The sequence below is a fragment of the Schistocerca cancellata genome, chromosome 5 (assembly GCF_023864275.1).
Source record: "Schistocerca cancellata isolate TAMUIC-IGC-003103 chromosome 5, iqSchCanc2.1, whole genome shotgun sequence".
In the NCBI taxonomy this organism is placed as follows: Eukaryota; Metazoa; Arthropoda; class Insecta; order Orthoptera; family Acrididae; genus Schistocerca; species Schistocerca cancellata.
Window position 1 is genome coordinate 828169956 of NC_064630.1, and position 20992 is coordinate 828190947.

General features: G+C 38.1%; 1 protein-coding gene across 1 annotated transcript in view; it reads right to left on the minus strand.

Annotated features, from left to right (window-relative positions):
- The window catches only part of LOC126188825 (unc-112-related protein-like), a 61111-nt gene that overhangs the window by 24577 nt on the left and 15542 nt on the right, over positions 1–20992 (minus strand). Inside the window, exons 4-5 of the mRNA XM_049930437.1 lie at positions 11414–11625; positions 6963–7173 (exon numbers count right to left, since the gene is read on the minus strand). Coding sequence (XP_049786394.1) covers positions 6963–7173; positions 11414–11625 — 423 coding nt within the window. The remainder of the gene's footprint in view (positions 1–6962; positions 7174–11413; positions 11626–20992) is intronic.

Below are 20992 nucleotides of genomic sequence, written 5' to 3' on the forward strand. Positions count from 1 at the left end.
GAGATAGAGTGAAATGGCTCATTTGTGTTCCATTAGCCTTGTAAGCTTATAATACATGGAATTTCACCACATACTGACATCTTGCACCAATTCATGGTGAGAGAATCCAAATCTCTTTGGATAGAATGCACTTTTTCTTGTACCATGCCAGAATGATTGAAATGAGTTATGATCTTCCTACCTGTTGCTATAATTTGAGTCACATTTGACTGTGCCTTCAGACAGTCATTAACAATTAACTGAAGGGTATGAATGAAACCATGCACTAAGGTCAACTCTTCATTACTAACAGCTTTTACTATGTTTTGTTCATTATCATGAATAATGGCATGAATTTTTCCCAGCAGAATGTCCCATAAACTGGAAATTTCCTATAAACTAATTGCTATGTTTTCCACCGTGTGTTGTCCCTCAAAATGTTTGATGTTCAATGCTACATGTTTGACATTGAATTCACAATTAATGAAATGGGCAGTAAAACTAAAAAAACTGTTTTGATTATGCAAGCACATCCACATGTCGCACGTCACGGAAATATAACCTGTCTCTGAAAGTAATCCTTTATTGTTTCAACCACCTTGTGATATATTTCTGGAATCTTTTATCTGAAAAGTAAGGGTGGCTTCATATTTTATACTGTGGCACAGCACTATTAATCAGTCTTGTAAAATCAGCCCTTTCTACTATACATAGTCACTGATCATCAAGTGCTATCATTTTGGTTAAGAGATGGAATTTTTTGGCTTTGGGATCATTAATATCCTGTGGTTGACATATTTCAGTGCATTCTTCAAGACTCAGTTTCTTTTATCATGTCAAAGACTTACTTACATCCATATATTGATCCATAATTTGTTGCCCCTTAGGTAGCGTAGGCTGCAACTAATGATGATCATCCTTTTGTTTATTTCTCAAATGATTATCATTTGTGATATAGTCATCTTCTTTCTAACACCACCACAAGAAATTCTATTTTGCACAATTTATGCACAATACTTTTAGGATTATTTTCATCATCCTCGAAGTATGTCCATACAGCCGTCTTTTTTCTTTTTGAGACCTTACACAATATCACTTTTAAACAAATCAAAACATAGAGAGTATGGTAAACTGTGCTTACATATTGACGATGTGTATCAAACTAAACTTGCCAACAACACACTCAGCACGGTAAGAACTGAGCAAGCACGGTAAGAACTGAGCATGTGGGAAGGGACGATACAAAGGATATAAGTATATTAGAATAAAAAAGCAAGAAACAAACACATCTACACAAGTTTTTCCACCAAGCAATGGCCGAATACTTTTGCCTAAAGCCGGGTTCACACACACTTCTAATGTGGCACCATAGCTTGTGGCTTTCTTTAGTATCATCATGAGCTAACTTTCACACAGGGCACCACAAATTCTATGTAGTTGACCAGCTTTCAATATGGTGTCAGTTCCAAACATATGAGCAGATATGAATGTTATAGTGCAGGTTGTGGCCTTTTCGAGCTGTGACAAGAGTTAAATACAAGAAATACGAAACCCAAATGTTGGGTCCACAAAGAGATTTCACACAGGGATAAATCAGGGGCCCACAAACATCTTTACAATAGAAATAACACTTGGAGACGAAAATGCTGTCTGCAGTGGTAAATTCACCAAAAGATGGTGTGTAAATATCATATGCAAATACATCACTCTTCCAAAATCTTAGAATCTTGTTGTATTCATTGATATAAGCATTTTGAATAACTAATTTTTTTTTAGTTTAACAGCTGTCACATCACACTCTGGAGCTATTTCCTGCATATAATCCATAATATGTACAATGTTTGATCTTGCAAAGCACAAAGTTTATATGACTCGCTTTTTTGGTTACATTGTATTAAGTTTGTTTATTTACTTATCCTGATTGCGCAATACGTCATTGGTTTGTTGCCCCCCCCCCCTTACACACACACACACACACACACACACACACACACACACACACACACACTGCTGCAAATAATAATAATAATAATAATAATAATAATATCAAACACAGGTTGCTGTTCTTGTAGTTACAGTTGTTTTGGTCTTCAGTTTTTTGTTGTTGTTGTTTGTGTGTGTGTGTGTGTGTGTGTGTTTTATCACTTTTCCGTGCCTGTCAATCTGTTTTATGTGTTTAACAATCCTCTTTTCTTGTCTAACAACTTTTTTTTCTTCTTTGTGACCTTTCTCTCTATTTGGCAATATTTTTTTATTTTGTTTGTGATCTTTCACTGTTGATGGTTATTTTTCTTCATGTTTCTTATTTGGCCGCTATTTTAATGTCTTCAGTAATGTTCTCCAATTTCCTTACTATCTTATTCGCTTTTCATCAATCATCATAGTATAATTAATGACTCTCTCATGCCTGTTATTCTATGTATGCTCTTTCAGCATCAAATTTGTTTGTGTATAAACACCTTTTCTTTCTCTTTTCTGTGTTGCCATCATCAGTCTAAGTCATTTCTTCGCCTATCTTATAACATTTATGAACCTACATTCCACTGGCAAACATAGTCTTACCACAGCCAAACAACAGCCCCACATACTTTTCCTCCAATCTTGCTAAACCTTTGTACTTGCTCCCAAAGGTCTCACACTTAAGATACTCATCTCCAGCTGCAACCGAACCTTCTAAAAACCTCTTCTTAAATTTTGGACTGATAAATCTTTTAGTCCCTACCCACCTTGCCCTCTACCAATGCACTGCCTCTGCTATCCACCAATCCCAACAGCTGCTGTATCTGCTTGAAATCCTCCTCTTTCCAGCCCCTTGAAGTGCTAGTACAGTCGGTAAAATTCACCATGAAGCCAGCTGCAAACATGAACAAAATATTCCACACCACCTAAAGAAATTGTCCAGCCTTTCATCAAATACCTCAAAAATGGTGTCCCTCCCATCCTCTCCCATCTACAATGCTGCCAAGAGCAGCCTGGCATACACACCTTACCTCTGATTCCAGCACATCTCGTCCCAAAAAAAAAAAAAAAAAAAAAAAAAAAAGAAAAAAAAAAAAAAAACCCACACCTTCATCACATCCATGTCCTTCATTCAGTCCTTAACCTCTCTTCCAGATTCCTGAGGCCAGACCACTCTATTACCATTATTATCCTTCCTGTGCACAAAATCTCTACTGTTGTGGAACCTGAATTTGAAAAATATACAACAGAGGGGAATTGTCAGCTCCCAGACACTTAAACATACAAAGTTGTTCTTAATGACCCCATTTGTTCCATCCAGGCTGAGCTCCATAAAATCCTTAAGACTTTAGGCCCCTCACAAGGACTCACAAATTCTTAAATAGAGCTCCTTTCCTTCTGATTCACAAGCCCCTATTTCTACCTGCTTCCCACTATACACAAAAGCAATAATCCCAGCCACAATACAGTAGCTGACTTCAAAGCTTCCATACACCGCATGTCAGCCCTGGTTGACCAGCCTCTCCAATCAATCACATAGCCTCCCATCCAACAGAAAACATAACACCCATTTCCTGGAACATCTAAAATCCATTCCTACTCCTCTTCTACGAGGTGTGATTGGAAAGTTTTAAGAATGGATCCGCTACTGCTTAGTGGTTCAGCGGGCAGGTACATGGAGGGTGGGGAGTGAATCATTGCCTTGTCCTTGAATGCTGTCTGATAGGAAACTGCATTTCCTTTATTCAGTTTGTTGTGGCAGCTGGTTGAGTGTGGGTCTGTTAGGGATTGTTTCTGGATTCTGTCTGTGTGAAAATGGACGTAAAAATGGAGCAAAAAGTTTGTGTGAAATTTTGTTTTAAGCCGGGAAATCAGCTTCTGAGACTTACGAACTAATAAAAACAGCTTCTGGAGATAATCGTATGAGCCAGTCATATGTTTTTGTCTGGGTCAACAGATTTAAAAATGGCTGAGAATCATTTGAAGATGAACCACGGTCTGGACGTCCTTCCACCTCAAAAATGAATGAAAATGTGAAAGTTTGTGACTTAGTATGCTCTGATTGTAGACTTACAATCAGGGAGATGGCTGATGAACTTCTATGCAGTTCAGGCAATTTCAACGGAAGATCTGAACATGTGTCGTGTGTCCACAAAACTCATTCCAAAAGTGTTGTCAAGAGACCAGAGACAATACCCCGACTTGAAATGTGCCAATAACTGATTAATAGGACTAAAAATGACCCAGAGTTGTTAAATAGGGTAATTACAGGTGACGAGTTGTGGTACATGGATATGATCCTAAAACAAAAGTGCAGTCTTCACAGTGGAATACTCCAGGTTCACCATGACCGAAAAAAGCACAGCCAAATCGGTCGAAGGTGAAGACAATGTTGCTGATTTTTTCGATTCCACCAATATTGTGCATCATGAATTTAGCCCTGAAGGACAGACAATTAACCAGAAATACTACAAATGTGTCTTTGAGCGTTTGCGCAAAAAGGTGTGGAAGAAAAGGCCTGCATTGTGGAAAGAGAGGACTTGGGTGCTACACCACGACAATGCTCTGGCTCATCATGCCATCTCCATTGTTGAATTTTTGACCAAATTCAAAATTCCTGTGCTTCCACAACCGCCATATTCCCCTAATTTGGTCCCTGCGGACTTCTACCAGTTTGCTAAACTGAAATTTTCACTCAAAGGGAAGCAATTTGACTCGGTTGAGACATTCAGGCAAATACAGAGAGCATCCTTAACACACTTCAGGAAAAAATCTCCAGGAATGTTTCCAAAAGTGGAAACACCATGGGAGTCAGTTGTTCAGTCAGAAGGGGACTATTTTGAAGGAGATGCATCACAGTAGCATGTAAGTACCACCATTGCGCCATTGTACAATTACAAGCCCATTCTTAAAACTTTCCAGTCACACCTCTTATTAGATACCCTCCTAATCTCTATCAGTGCAATCCCACCTCTGGGCAATACACATGCACATGACCTCTCAGCTGTAACACATTGCCTCTCCCAACAGGAATCTGAAACTCTTCATAAAGCCTCATTTATTCTCCACTTAGTTTCATTGTTACCCATAACTACTTCACCTTTGAGGATCAGACCTGCACAATCATAAAAAAACTGTAGGAACCATGATGGCACAATTCTGTGTCACCTTTTTAAAAAGCTGCATGCAAGAGGAATTTCTCGAGACCCAGAAGCTGGGCCACTTATTTTTCTCAGTACAGATTCATTAACGACATCTTTGTAGTTTCGACTCGTGCTGAAGAAGTACGAATCCACTTCTTGCTTCAGCTCAACTCATATTCCCAACTCAGATTCATTTTTTTTTTAATATAAAAAAAATCCAATGCTACCTTCCTTGACGTCAACATCCTTCTCAGTGAAGCCCTCATCCAAACATCAGACGACATAATACCAACCAACAAAGTACAATATATACACTTTGACATCTGCCTATCCCTTCCCTATCAAATGCTTCCTTTCTTACAGGCTAGGCATTTGTGACAAACATATCTGCTCCATCACTGGATTCCTCAACATCTACACCAACAACATCTCTCATGCTTTCTTCTCTCAAAACTGCACCACAGATCTAATTCACAAGCATATTTCCTGAGCAGTATTCTCCTGTCACCCTCTGACCAGTCCAGTTTCCACTTCCAATATCAACGAGTCCTTGAATGCCTCAATACCTCACTTTGCTAAGGCTATGACTTTCTCAAGTCAGTCCCTCAAACTCGATCCCTTCTCTCCAGTATCCTCCACAAACCACCCACTTACCTCCCATCATTGTCCTAACCTCTGCAACATATTAGTCATCATATAACATTCCCAAACCATTATCCCCCTCCTTGCAATCATTCCTGCTGGAAAACCTGCTCTGTCCACTCCCTCATTGCAATATACTATGGTCCCACCACTGGTAAATCCTATAATATCACAGGCAGAGCAACATGTGAAACCACAGATTTTGTTTATCAACTAACTTTCATCCACTACACATTGTTTTATATTGGAATGAACATCCCTAAACTGTTTGAGTGCATAATAGGCAATCTTTGTCAAACACATCATCCTCACAACTGCAACACACATATTTTTAACAAGCTTATTTCCTGAGCATTATTCTCCTATTCCTCACTGACCAGTGCTGTTTCCATTTCCATAAGTTCCAGAAACACCCCTTGTCACCCAATATCAATCAGTCCTTGATGCCTCAATGCTTTACCACATCATGCCTATGGGTTTCTCTCATCCTACAGTGTGAGTGACCAGCCCTTCCTTTTAAACCTTCTGAACCTATCATTTTCCCTCCCCTGAGGAAGAAACTATTAATTCTAAAAGCTAGGATAGTGTATAATTATATTGACAGTGATGACATTTGTCCTGTTTCATGAAAATATAGTGCAGTATTAATATAATTACAATAATTACATTTATGCCTAAAATTTATTTTAATCACTGAGATACCTACCTAATATAAAATAATGTAAAATGTGAAATTTTTATTTAACTGCATTGAAATGAAGGTAACAGAGTTCTACACGTAAGTCTTAAAATCAGTGACAAACAGGGATTGCCTTGGTCAAGTGAAATAGTACGACCATCTCATTACACAGGCATTTGTAGGTCATAAGTTTTATGTAGAGAATGTGGAAAACTGTTGATTTGAGATGTGCCACACAAGTAAACAAATTCATCGGTAATCTTCAAAATTGGATTAATGACAGAGGAAAAATAAGAATGCAATGAGATCAACCACACCTCATTCAAGCATACGAATTGTGCCCATTCTCTAAAAGAGTGGCAGTTTTTCAAAACAAATTTTTGTACTTTGTCATCAAGGAATCTCCAAAGGCCAGTTATAGGAATTCAGTGATAAGTTACATTTGGAAAGCTATACATACATAATATAATGAAAAGAATTAAGACACTTACAAATTTTGATCACATGTAAAATATATATATATATATATTTTTTTTTTGTGAAATTTTTCCAGTGCTTACCTGTAGGGCTGCAAACATCAGCATTTCTTCTTCAGTACAGTCAATTTCTTCATTTAGCAGCTGCCACTTGGCTTGCTCATATATTTGATTGATTCTGACTGCATCATATTTCACATTAAGGTCATAAAATGAATAGAATTTGAATCTCAAGCAAAGCGTGTCAAATTCACGGACACCCTGTTCCATAATTGATAGAGACGAGTCTAGCCACCTGAAAGAAAACAGGATCTTAAATTTCACATGCTGAAAGTACTGTCCATTTTGTAAATGCAAGAACGGGAACTGTGCTAGTAATGGATTGGAAATAAAATGAACATGCCATCTTACACAGGTGTTCATTTTTGCCTTGTGTTTGGCTTTTTTAATTTCCTATATAAGAAAACACACAAGTTTTGTGCTACAGTGTCCCAACATTTATGTATTACTTGGGAAAATTTCTGTGGGCACTAAAAGTGAACCCAACTGTGAAAGGAAGACAGTCCATGTCTGAGCAATTACAGTGAAGCACCTGTGTGAATTAGGTGATGATGAATGGGAAAAAATTACAGTCTTATTGTAGGAATTAATCTCGCATTTACCTTAAGTGGCATAAGGAAACAAATCATTACAGCCAGATGAGAACTGATTAGTCCCCAACCCCAACTCCCCTTCCTATCCTATCTGTAAGTCCATATCTCAATATCTGAGCTACCTTGTTCAGTTATCCAATTGAAGATAAGGTTGGCAGAACAACATGCTACTTTAGAGAAGCTTAAATTCTCTTTATAAACCGATGAAAAATTCAGGATGAAATACATGTGTGTGATGCTACCAAATAAAAGAGAGGATGAGCAAGAGACAAGTACCTCATTTTCTATTTGGCTGCTGGGTGTTCAGTGTCTCTTCTACTTGGTGAATGGTGATCTATCCTCATACACATAACTGAAATTTATTGCGCATTCCTTCTGTCTCTTCACAGATTTTAATCATAATTGGTATAATTTTCATCTCTTGGAAAGTGCACTGTTAAAAGTAATTTTTGGACACACTGTAAGACTGTCCATTTGGTTGCTACAGAAATCAGAATCAGCTTTTCGCAAATAAAAAATGAGGTGCACGTCTCTTGCTCATCCTCTTTTATTTGGTGACTACTAATACAGCATCACACAGATGTATTCCATCCTGAATTTTTCATCAATTTATAAAGAGAATTTAGGTTTCTCTAAAGTAGCTTGTGGTTCTGCCAACCTTATCTTGAGCAGGCACGGAAATCTGCATACTGCTGCAATTTAGTGTTCGAGTGCTCGGTAGAAAAATTCCTCGTGTCAGAGTGGGAAGCCGTTAGCTAGCTGGAGGTGATAGTTAATGAAAAACACTCGATGAAGTCTATCTAGGACTGCCAAATATCAACATGGCAACTAGTGTAAAATTTCAGTACGTGTTTCTCTGTAGGAATATGAATTCTGCTAATAAGCAGAAAATGTGTAATAACTACAAGGGGAAAATACTAAGCTGAATGAATATATATGTAGTTTATATTTGGTGCTCAGAAAATGGAATTTATGAAACTTCAAGAAGGAAGTAGTGAACTGAACACACTACAAATCCTGCATGGTAGTTGACTGTTTTATAAATGTGGGCAAGAGTGAAGTACAACACCTGCAAACAGAAAGTGCAAGTCGAGGATCCATGTACATACATTTTGCACGTAACTTCTTTCTAGTCTTTCTACTACAGGTTATGGAAGTGCATTATGCGGTTCTCGTGAAATATGTGAAAAGAAAAAGGACATTGTGAATAATGCAGGACAAAAAAATTTGTTGATACAGGTAAAAAAGAAATGTGTTTTCTGGAGATTTGGCAATTTTACATTGTTTTGATGAAATATCAGCCTGTCAGGTCTAAAATGATGAAACAAACAGTGCAAGATAAGACACAAATATCAATAACATCAAATCAACAAGAACAAATAAAATTGAAATATATGCAGGTAGACAAGGGCAAAACATAGCTACTGACTTTTTGAAGTAGAAGCAATATAAATTTTACTTGAAAAATAAACCTTGGTGCAAAATTCTGTACAGCGACAGCAATAAGCCATGAAAATATATCTCCAATAAGCAGCAAAGACTTTTCATCTTGCTAGCATTAATAAACAGTGTTGCAAGAAATTAAAAACAAGATCTAGTTTTATCATGAAAGAAAACTGTTTTAGCTGACAGTACAAGTGTCATGACTTGGCTGAGGGGTTATGTGTAAACAAACAACTGGAAGGGACAAATAACATGTTCTGATATATATGCAGCTAATTTGAAAATTTGTACGTACAAGTAATTTGTGGAAAATATTCCACACTGCACTTTATTCACACCTCAATAGATTAGTGAGAAAGTTGTAATAATAAAAAAAAAGTCAGATATAATAAGTAAGAAAATAGTGGTGAAATGTAATGCTGCAAAGGCAAAAATGACATGTTATTAATGGAATCTAGTGTGCAATTTCCTGCCCCTGAAGCAGAGCCAACCCAAAATTATTGCGGTGTTTTATTTGTACAAGGAAGCACCCACAATACAACTAGTTCAAAAGACGAATCTCAAGGGCAAAGTCAACTAGATACCTGGTACAAAACCTAATAAACTACTGAATATGGGGATATCTCACCACTCTGAAACAGCATCTGAAAGTAAGTAACATCTGTTGTTAAAAGTGATGCTATTTTACACTATGTATGAAACAGCTCCCACAAAATTTCACCATCAGTAGAGCTAAATGCAGTAGAGGTGTACCAGAAGACGCTAAGCTAGCAAATAACTTCAACAACAAAATAGATGCCAGCAGCAAAAAACCTTGCAAGTGTGTGTATTTTGCATCAAAATATCAACAAATTAGAGCTTCTAAAACCACAATTATAAAACCGTGCTCATGTATTATCTCTTACCGATCACAATGTAAAATTTATAACTGAATTGCCGTAGACTGACAGCTACACACTGAGAGCAAGTTATTTTAGAAATTATAGGGAGAAAGGTTGAACCTAATGATATGTTTAATCAAGTATAATATTTAAATCCCTTACATAACTTCCACTTTGAAGCCTGTGGAACTGAAATTTCCACAACTGATACACCTGTTGTAGTGATGACAGTATGAAGGGCTCCTGCAGGAAACGTGTGTTTTTATTAAGCTGGTGGAATCACTTTTGACCCAAATATATTCCAAAGCAAAGTATTAAATTATTATAAGAATTTTAATATCATTTACATGTCTAGTGATCAGTGATAACCAATTCTGAGCTTCTGAGCTTATGCCACTTCTGATGATGAAGCTGGACGAATCTTTGAATAATAATGATGAACTGGGGTTCGACATCACTAAATGCTGATTGCTTGGCAATGGTATATTCGGTTGAGTTTGTTAGTGGAAGCAGTCAAGGGAAGTTAACTCCCATAGTAAAGTGAAACAAAGTAATGATGATTAGTGATATAATGTATGAGGATTACTGGGAATGTATAAATATGTTGTTCTCTGTTTTGCTGCTAACTATGAATAAATGCCATATTTCATCAGTTATACTCGTATTGGTGATTTTTAATTTAAACCTTGTGATATCAATCATAAGTAACTACAGCAAAAAAATAATTAATTGTAAGTTGGGCCACATTATCAACAGCAGCAAAATGGAGATGTTAGATGATATGACTAAGCTTGTTCTGTTATAGCAAGATGGAAGCAGCTGGGTAGTAGCGTCACATCGTCGTGATGACAATACGAGATCAAAGCAAGACTTACAAAGTAACCAAACTTACTTCATCTTAATGCAGAAAGGGATACATTTCTTTGGCATTAAAGTGTTCAGTAATCTACCAGTTGATATCAGAAACTTTGTATTACTATAAACAAGCATGTTTGTGGTAGTTTTATGACTGGGATGTCTCATTAAGTTTATGCTTAAATACTAATTATTATCTTTGTTGTACAGTATAACATACTTATTTTCAAGTAAAGTAATTCTGCTGTATGTGTAAATAGAGACACTTATGGTTGGTTGTAAAATATACTGTGTCTGTTTTTGTGGATCAAGGTATTACCCAGCATTTGCTTCAGGACAGTTTTTCACTGGAAGAATCTAAGGAGGTGTAATAAATAAATTACTAAAATTGCTTAAAGATATCATTAACTGTCTCTTGGGCATTATTCATCTCTCTGATAACTTTTATCATGTTGGACTAATGGAAAGGTATGGATGACCAAAAGACCTCCATGATTTTCCATAATTATGGTTCATGTGCATAAGACTATTACAGAAATGATCAGCTTTGTCCAGTGGAAGAAGCTAGTATACTTACAATGTGAACTAAGGAGAGGTATACTGCTAATATTCTGAAAGTGGCTGTACAAAGCCATTTTATGCAACATACATGTGACACGATAAATTTATAGCAGTTGTGGCTGATGCAGCAACCCATACTCACGCGACATTCATGCGTGCACGCTCCACCAGACTGCGGGGTCGCAGCTGCCTGGCGCGCACCTCAGGGCTGGGGTGTGCCGGACTGTGAGCCAGCGAAGAGTCGAGGCTACCGTTGAGCATCTCCAGTGACACGCTCGTGTTTGCATTTGGGGAGTACGTCCCATTCAGGTCCGTGAAGCCCGGCGAAGGATTGTTGCGCTTCCACGTTCCCGTCTGTGAGAGAGTGAGAAATAGTACATTGTGAGACTTGCCAATACTCTAACATTTGTCATGAAGTACAGCAACGTTATTCATGAAAGTACAATCGAAAATAAAGATTTAATGGTACAGAGGATGCAGCTTATTATTCTCAGCACAGAGTCGTCGACAGAGATAGCTTCTGGTGTGTCCCAGAGGAATGTTAGAGGACGCTTGTTTTCATGCTTTATTATTATGACCTTAATGACAATACTAATAGTAACCTCAGACTTTTCACAGATGATACGATTATCTATACTTGAGTACCTTTTGTAGGAAAACTGCATAAATCATCAGCCAGGTCTTGATAAGATTTAAAAGATTTGCATCTTGCCTTAGGTACTGAGATACCAGTATGTAAAATATTGCACTTCACAAAACATAAAAATCTACCCTCTCCTACATTTAACAATTTGTGGCAGTATGAAATGGAATCATCACATAGTCTCAGTCTGAGGCAAAGCAGGTTATTGTTCATTGACAGAATAGTGGCAAAACGCTATCAGCCTACAGAGGGGATTGTACAAAGCAGTTGTGTGACCTGTTCTAGAAAACTGGTGTGTGGGACCCATACCAAGTAGGACTAACAGGGGATATTGCATGTATATGAAGAAGGGTGACACAAATGGCTACAGAAATGCTGGAGATCCTGAAATGGCAGACAACTGTCAACTGTCCCATGAAAGGCTACTTACAAAATGGCAAGAATCAGTATCAATTGAAGGATCTAGAAATATGCTGCAAACATCTGTGTATCACTCCTGTAGGAGAGTAACTAGAATGAGCAAGGAGCCACTTAAGTAATCATTCTTCCCACACCCTATATGGCACCACATTCATTGAAGTAGCACCACATTGCTGTTGTGGTCTTCAGTTTGAAGACTGGTTTGTGCAGCTCTCCATACTACTGTGTGAGTCTTTTCATCTCCAAATAACTAACTTACATCCTTTTGAATCTGCTTACTGCATTCATCTCCTGGCTTCCCCTACAATTTTTACCCCCACACGTCCCTCCAATACTAAGTTGGCGATTCCTTGATTGTCTCAGAATGTGTCCTAACAACCGATCCCTTCCTTTGGTCAAGTTGTGCCACAAATTTCCTGTCTCTCAACTCCATAACTCCTCATTAGTTAGATGATTGACCCATCAAAACATCAACATTCTTCTGTTGCACCACATTTTGAAAGCTTCTATTGTCTCTTTGTCTAAACTGTTTATTGTCCATGTTTCACCTCCACACACAGTTACATTGCAGACAAACACCTTCTGAAAAGACTTCCTAACACTTAGATCTATATTCAGTATTAAGAAATTTCTCTTCTTCAGAAACACTTTCCTTGTCATTGCCAGTCTCCATATTATATCCTCCCTACTCCAGCCATCACCATATTTTGCTTCCCAAATAGCAAAACTCATCTACTATTTTAAGTGTCTCGTTTCCCTCATTATCACCTGATTTACTTTGACTACATTCCATTATTCTTGTTTTGGTTTTGTTGACATTCTTCTTATATCCTCCTTTCAAGGCACTGTCTGTTCTGTTCAGCTGCTCTTAAAAGTCCCAAATATTTCTTTTGTTTCGTTTACTGTCTACTCAATTTACAGACTGAATATCAGGGATAGGCTACAACCCTGTCTCATTCCTTTCTCAACCATTGCTTCTCTTTCATGCCCGTCAACTCCTATAACTGCCGTCTGGTTTCTGTACAAGTTGTAAATAGCATATAGCTCACTGCAGTTGACCCCTGCTACCTTCACAAAGAGAGCATTCTAGTTAATATTATCAAAAGCTTTCTCTACGACTGCAAATGCTATAAATGTGGATTTGTCTCTGCTTGAGTACTGCCACGCGTGTTCTACATTTCCCCAGAATCCAAACTGATCATCCCCAGTCTAGGCTTCTACCAGTTTTACCATTCTTCCGTAAGGAATTCGTGTTAGTATTGTGCAACGATGACTTATTAAACTGATAGTTTGGTAATTTTCATACCTGTCAACAACTGCTTTCTTTCGAATTGGAATTACTAAGTATTCTTGAAGTCTGAGGGTATTTCGCCTGTCTCATACATCTTGCACGCCAGATGGAAGACTTGTCACGGCTGGCTCTCCCTAGGCTATCAGTAGTTCTGACAGAATATCGTCTACTCCTGGGGCCTTGTTTCAACTTCTGTCAAATTCTCCTCGCAGTATCCTATCTCCCATCTCATCTTCATCAACATCCATTTCCCTTTCTGTAATATAGCCTTCAAGTTAATCTCGCTTGTATAGATACTATGTGTATAATCCTTCCACCTTTCATCCTTTCCTTCTTTGATTAGGACTGGTTTTCCATCTGAGTACTTGATATTAATACAGCCGCTTCTCTTCTCTCCAAAGGCCTCTTTAATTTTCCTATATACGGTATTTATCTCTCCCCTAGTGAAGTATGCTTCTAAATCCTTACACTTGTCCTCTAGCCATTCCTGCTTAGCCATTTTGCACTTCCTGTCAATCTCAATTTTTAAACGTCCGTATTCCCTTCCGCCTGCTTCATTTGCTGCATTTTTAAATTTTCTCCTTTCATTAATTACATTCAGTATCTCTTGTGTTATCCAAGGATTTCTTCTAGACCTTGTCTGTTCACCTATTTGATTCCCTGCTCCCTTCACTGTTTCATCTCTAAAGCCACTCATTCGTTTTCTACTGTATTCCTTTCCCCTATTTCAGGCAATTGTTGCCTAGTGCTCCCTCTGAAATTCTCAACAACCTCTGGTTCTTTCAACTTTTCCAAATCCCACCTCCTTAATTTCCCACCTTTTTGCAATTTCGTCAGTTTTAATGTACAGATCATAAATAGTAAATTGCGGCCAGAATTCACATCTGCCGCTGCAAATGTCTTACAATTTAAAATTTGATTCAGAAATCTCTGTGTAACCATTATATAATCTATCTGAAACCTTTGTCTCCAGTTCTCTTCCACGCATACAACCTTCTCTTACGATTCTTAAATCAAGTGTTAGCGACGATTAAATTATGCTCTGTGCAAAATTCTACCAGTCTGCTTCCTCATTCGTTCCTTTCCTTGGTCCATATTCAATTACTATATTTCCTTCTCTTTCTTTTCCTATTATTGACCTCCTTTAACTATCTGAATAATATTCTTTGTCTCACCATAAATTTCTTCAACCTCTTCATCATTTGCGTAACTTGTTGGCATATAAACTTGTACTACTGTTGTAGACGTGGGTTTCGTGTCTATCTTGGCTACGATAATGCGGTCACTATGCTGTTCATGGTAGCTTACCCGCATCCCTGATTTGTTAGTCATTATTAAACCCACACCTGCATCGCCTCTATTTGACCTTGTATTAACTTGACCAGAAGTCCTGTTCCTCCTGAACCTCACTAACTTCAACTATGTATCTAATTTCAACCTATCCATTTCTCTTTTAAAATTTTCTAACCAACCTGCCCGATTAAGCGATTTAACATTCCACGCTCCGATCCGTAGAACGCCAGTTTTGTCTCTCTTGATAACGACATTCTCCTGAGTTCTCCGGAATTTTTTACCCAAGAGGACGCCATCATTTAACCATACAGTACAGTTGCATGCCCTAGGGAAAAATTACGGCTGTAGTTGCCCCTTGCTTTCAGCCGTTCGCAGTACCAGTACAGCAAAGCCGTTTTGGTTGATGATACAAGGCCAGATCGTCAATTGTACAGACCATTGCCCATGCAATTACTAAAAAGGCTGCTGCCCCTTTTCAGGAACCACACGTTTGTCTGGCCTCTCAGCAGATACCTCACCGTTAGTTAGTTATGGTTGCACCTATGGTATCGCTGAGGTACGCAAGCCACCCCACCGACGACAAGGTCCACGGTTCACAGCTTATTATCGTAACAAATATTATAATCATCGACAAGTAAATGACCAATCGCATAATGTTTTCCTGTAAATGTATGGTTGACGTGATTTCCGAAATCCCTTACATCTACAATCGGTCAGCTACAGACAACTGTTTCGCCCCTGGTCGCTTCGATCTGCGACACAGGTTTCGAGGACGAGGGACAGACTGGGAACGCCCAAGTCAAACTTCGATAAATAAAGGTGCAAATAATTTTATTGAATAAAATAATGAGATGAGACTAATGTACGATTAATCGTGGGATGTGCTTTCGACATTACAAGTAGCAGGATGATAGACACGGCACCTACTACATCGAATGAATGCAGATTTACCGCATGCACAAGGAATCTTGAGATTTTCTAAAGAAAAATTAAGCTAGTTAAAATTTAGATAACTTTCTTTTTCTTGAGACAATCTGGATTCAAACCGTGCGTAAAACAACATTGTCTTATATGTCGGTGCCGAACATTTGCGATGTACGACTGACTTTATTTCAATAACGTTTTCACGACAGGCAATTTCTCGTTCGCTGTCAATCAAATATGAACACGTTTGAAAGCGCTTGATAAAGTTTTTAACTGGGCTATAGAAATAAAAGCCGCATAATATTTGTTGTAATAACAGAAATTAGTAAATTGCGAAATAACATTATAAATTCATTATAATTTCATACAAATATATGTGCCTATACGTCATATTTCCTTTCAGATGCAATATGTACGAAATAATAAGCCTAGTCATGAAAAAATATGAATTAAAAAAGAAAAATAAGATGAGTATGACTTGATCCTGCGCTAACCCCATGACGGCCGCCAACTCGTGCTGAGAGTCGCTGAGCCCCGCTACATCATTGATGCGTAAAACTTCTCTTGCGATTTTCTCGAAATCGTCTTAGTAGTACCACAGTCACGACACTGGTATGAAAGTTGTTACCGTTTGACAGATGGAGCGACACTAGCGATCTAAGCGGTAGAAAGCAGATACATGTGTCGTAAGGATAATGTTCGTCTTTAATTATTTTCTATTTAATTAATGGGATAGGGGTTACATTTTTGCGTTAGTAAGTTATCAGGGGACATAAATTATCGTGAAACATATGTAAAAACAGCCAAACCACACTTATTCCATAAGCTACGACACATTTATGACAAAATACTTTCGAATGTTTCTATATTTGCAGCTTATATAAATACATTTCATGCGTTAGAAGCAACCCCCCCCCCCTCTTATGGGTCCTCGTCCTCCATCGGCTCCTTCCCCCCCTCCCCCACTTCGTTTTTCCTCTCCTCCCCTGCCCCTCCTCCTCCTCCCTCCCCCCTTTTCTTTCCCATCATCTGTCCAGGTTCCCCCGTCTGCCCTCGGCTGTGGTATATCATATTTGTGCCACTTTTTAGTGTAGTGTTCAAGTGAATGTTCAGTGTTGTTCGTCTTTCCAAAGTGTTGCGAACAGAAATCATGCTGTCGCTGAGTGTGAATTTTATATCTCTTGTTAACAGAAACGAGACTGTCGCCGTGTTTTTTAATTGTCTGTCTATTATTTTACCTGTCTGCTTCATATGTATATTATTAGCATCATCAAGCCTTTGTTCTATGTTTTAAGTTCCACAATTTTCCGCCATTTTACCATGTAAGTCACCGATTTTATCGCATGCTTTTATTATTTATTATCTTCATCTTTTTAAAACAAATTTCTCTAGGCTGAAGAGCGGCGTACTATGCTGCTGCCAGCCCACCCCTCTTTAGGGAGGGGGGGGGGGAGGAATCGAAATTCAATAAAGGAAAAAAAAAGAGAGAGAAGCAAATATTTCTGTTGTGATCGGTTGTTATTATCAAGCCAATGTACTGAGGATTCTTGCCGGTTGTGGCTCAGATTGAGCAACATTTGTAGAATTCGTGTCTCATGTGTTGGGAAACAGTTTTATCGCTTTTGGCGATTTATTATCACATATATGTGATTTTCTCTTAAGCTACAGTTGTGGTGGCTTATTTGATACGTTCAATAACATAAGTATTACATTCCATACGGGTTTCCTACGTTCCATATTCACTGATTTGGCTGAAAGTGTAGATAGATGCATGGCACCTTTCTGTAAGAGGTCAGGTCTTGTAGTGTTTACCAGCGATTTTTTGTTATTAAAGGAAAACGACGTTATTCAGCAAACGTCTGTACGTTACAAAAGAAATCTAAATAAACTGTCTCGTAATGCACCGTTTCGTGTCTTCCGCGGTCTCTTAGACGACTAAATAATCACAAATGTGATTTAATTTTTTAGTTATTGTCGATTTTTATGGTACTATATACACATCTTATTTCAAAACTCTGTTACAAATCAATATAAACGTTTGTATTCGCACTCATCCGACATCGTATTCAGAAGTGCCACTAGCTGACCACTTGGGGCGCCGCTATCGCTGAGAGTAACAAAAACGAAATGGAGTGTCGCAAGTGTTATGTCAGACTGTGGTAGTACGCCTTACTACTTGCATATTATGTTTTCCTAATGCACTACTAAAAGTGTCAGACGTAAATCCGTCATCCGAACGTCGTGGACTCCACTTGTAACCACAAACACGTTTGTCGATATGCAGGTGGTGAAAATGTTTATGGCGAGTTTATTTTAGAATTTTCTATACTTTGAGAAATTTGTACACAGCACTCTTCAAACCTACAAGACAACAGACGCAAGTGAAAATGCCTCTTACATAGTAGAGAAGAAAAAAATACAAAGGAGCAACAGTTTTTCTGGAAGAGTGAGAGGACATTTACAGAGATATTCTAAGTTCAAAAAATTTTCAATACGTTCCACATAATTTTGTTCATATTTGTCCATTTAAATTTGTTATAATGCATCATAGCTATGTGGTTTCACCGTGATAACATTTCAGTGAAGCTGATACTGTAGACATCTGAAGTCTTCAAGGTAGTATTGTCTTCCGAAATGTACACTGAGACCATGTATCTCGAAGACCTGTTTTTGCGTCCATTGCAGTCTCTGAATACACAGAAGATACCTTTCCAAAATCACTGCCAAATGTTTCTTTAATGTGATTAAGTTCAAATGGCTCTGAGCACTATGGGACTTAAAATCTGTGGTCATCAGTCCCCTAGAACTTAGAACTACTTAAACCTAACTAACCTAAGGACATCACACACATCCATGCCCGAGGCAGGATTCGAACCTGCGACCGTAGCAGTCGCGCGGTTCCGGACTGAGCGCCTAGAACCGCTAGACCACCGCGGCCGGCTGTGATTAAGTGCTCTCGGTGATGAATCTAAATAAAAAAGTATGTTTTTGGACATTAAATCCACAAAAACAGGAAGAACAAATGCTTTCTGTTTTTAGACTACCTCTCAAATTGCTTCCAAAGTGCAGCTTTCAAGGTAGTCTTTTAATTGTGGCTCTCAGAGCCGGCCTCGGCTAGCGAGGGGCCCTCTGCAGAACTTCGGCGCGGGGCTGTTGCGCATAATATATCAAAAGACTATTATTATATCGGACCGACTGTTGCGAGAGGTAAATAATTCGAGGGAGAAGGAATCTTAATAGGAATGGTAATTAATAAACTGTTAGTAATAAAAAGTAACGGGAATCCTTCGAATTTAATGAAATTCAAATTCGAATAATGTTCACATATCTTGTTCAGGACACACTCTTAAATGTATTTTTCGCCTCACTTCACTTCAAATTAAATGATTTGTGAGTGACGGACACAAACGGTATTCTGAGTTTCACACTCTACACAAAACATATTTTCGTTACTTTTCGACGAGCAGATTAATCAACAATATCATCAAAATTCAGTTTCAAAACCACGTCGTGTTCCACTGACAACACGACAAGAGACGACAGGTGTTCTAGCGAGACGCTGCTGCCGAAATAATTCTGGACCAGCTTTAAACAAGGAAAGCTCCTTTTAGCGGAGGCGACACTCACTGGCTCGGTTAGCAAAATTAAGGAGGCAATATAAATGTTGGAAAACGGGTTTACAGTTTCATTCACGTATTTCATTATTAGCACTGGAGTTGTGATATCCTTGGGCACCATTTCTCTGAACACTGATTTTGGTCAAAATGCTCTGATGCAGCAATGTTTTTTGAACATTCACCATTTATGTTTATACTTACTCAAGATTTTTACATAGCATTTTCAGTTCTCGTCTTGTATGTGTCTCAAACTTTCTGGAGCAAACAAAAAGCCGAATATTTTGGAATACTTAGCCAGTTGCGCAACACCTATCTTTAAAACTTTTTAATACTTTGTCAACGATACGGTAGAAAAAAACAGTTTTGTATCTCTCCTCTTGAAGTTGCGCCCAGCAAACCGTGTCGTTAGTTTCATAATCCAATCGCTTTGTCTTCTTGACAATTCTCTTTCCTTGAAATTTTCGGTCAATCTGTAAACTTTCAACAATCTCTTTTACAGTTGTTTGCTCATTAACAAAACCTTCTTCATGGAAATTCACAATAAACTTCACTTAACTATCGTGGGATTTAGTTGCTACTTTCACGTCCACGTTTTCTGCTCGATGTGGCTTACTTGCCGTGTTAGTGGCAAAGTGAACATCGTACTAAACGACAACGCCTACAATAAACTCGAAGTTTTCTAATTCGTTCACTGCAAGTCTTCGTTTTAGATACATCAGTGACGTTGCTCACCTCAAGAAGGGCATCTCTTACTTTTCTTGCCCGGTGCATTATAACTTTGACACCCTCCACCCTACTTTCCCGTTGAGTATTTGAAAGCTTCTTCACTGTTAAAGTTTGTGCTCCGTTCAATAAGATTTCCCATCTCTAAGTGGATACAGCAAAAATAATGTATATTCCTTGAATTACACGAAAAAATGTGACCGCTTTTGCTGTAGATTTTGCTGCTTCTGATAAAACTAGATTAAGATTGTGGTTAGCGCATGGCATATAAAATGGCTCTGGATTACGCTTTAGAATTCAGGCTTGAACATCACATCGATAGCGTTTCACATTTTCACCATTATCATAACTCTGGCCTCTGCAGTCATGACCTGCATACAGACCTAATTGACCTAGTTTCGACAAAACGATTTCAGTCAAACTTTCTCCTGTTATTGAAATGACGTTCAAAAAGTCGAGAAAGTGTTTTTCTACAATCACTGCGTCTTCTGATAAGTTTACAAACTTTACAAAATGTGTTATCTGTTCATTGTGGCTTGTCTCAGGAGTACAATCAACTGTGACTGAAAAATATTTACTTTCTTTAACAAAATTAACAACGCTTTTTTTATTTTGTTGGCAAATAAATTTATGAGTTTATGTTTAATGTTTTTCCGACATAATGGTCATAAATTTCTTGAGTTTTTACATACCTTTAATATTTCTTCAAAACGGGGTCAGATTCTGCTGTCATTTCAATTGAACCAAGAAAATTACCAACACTGTCTTGATAGAGCTTGTCACCGGTTCCTCATAAGGCCATGTTATGCT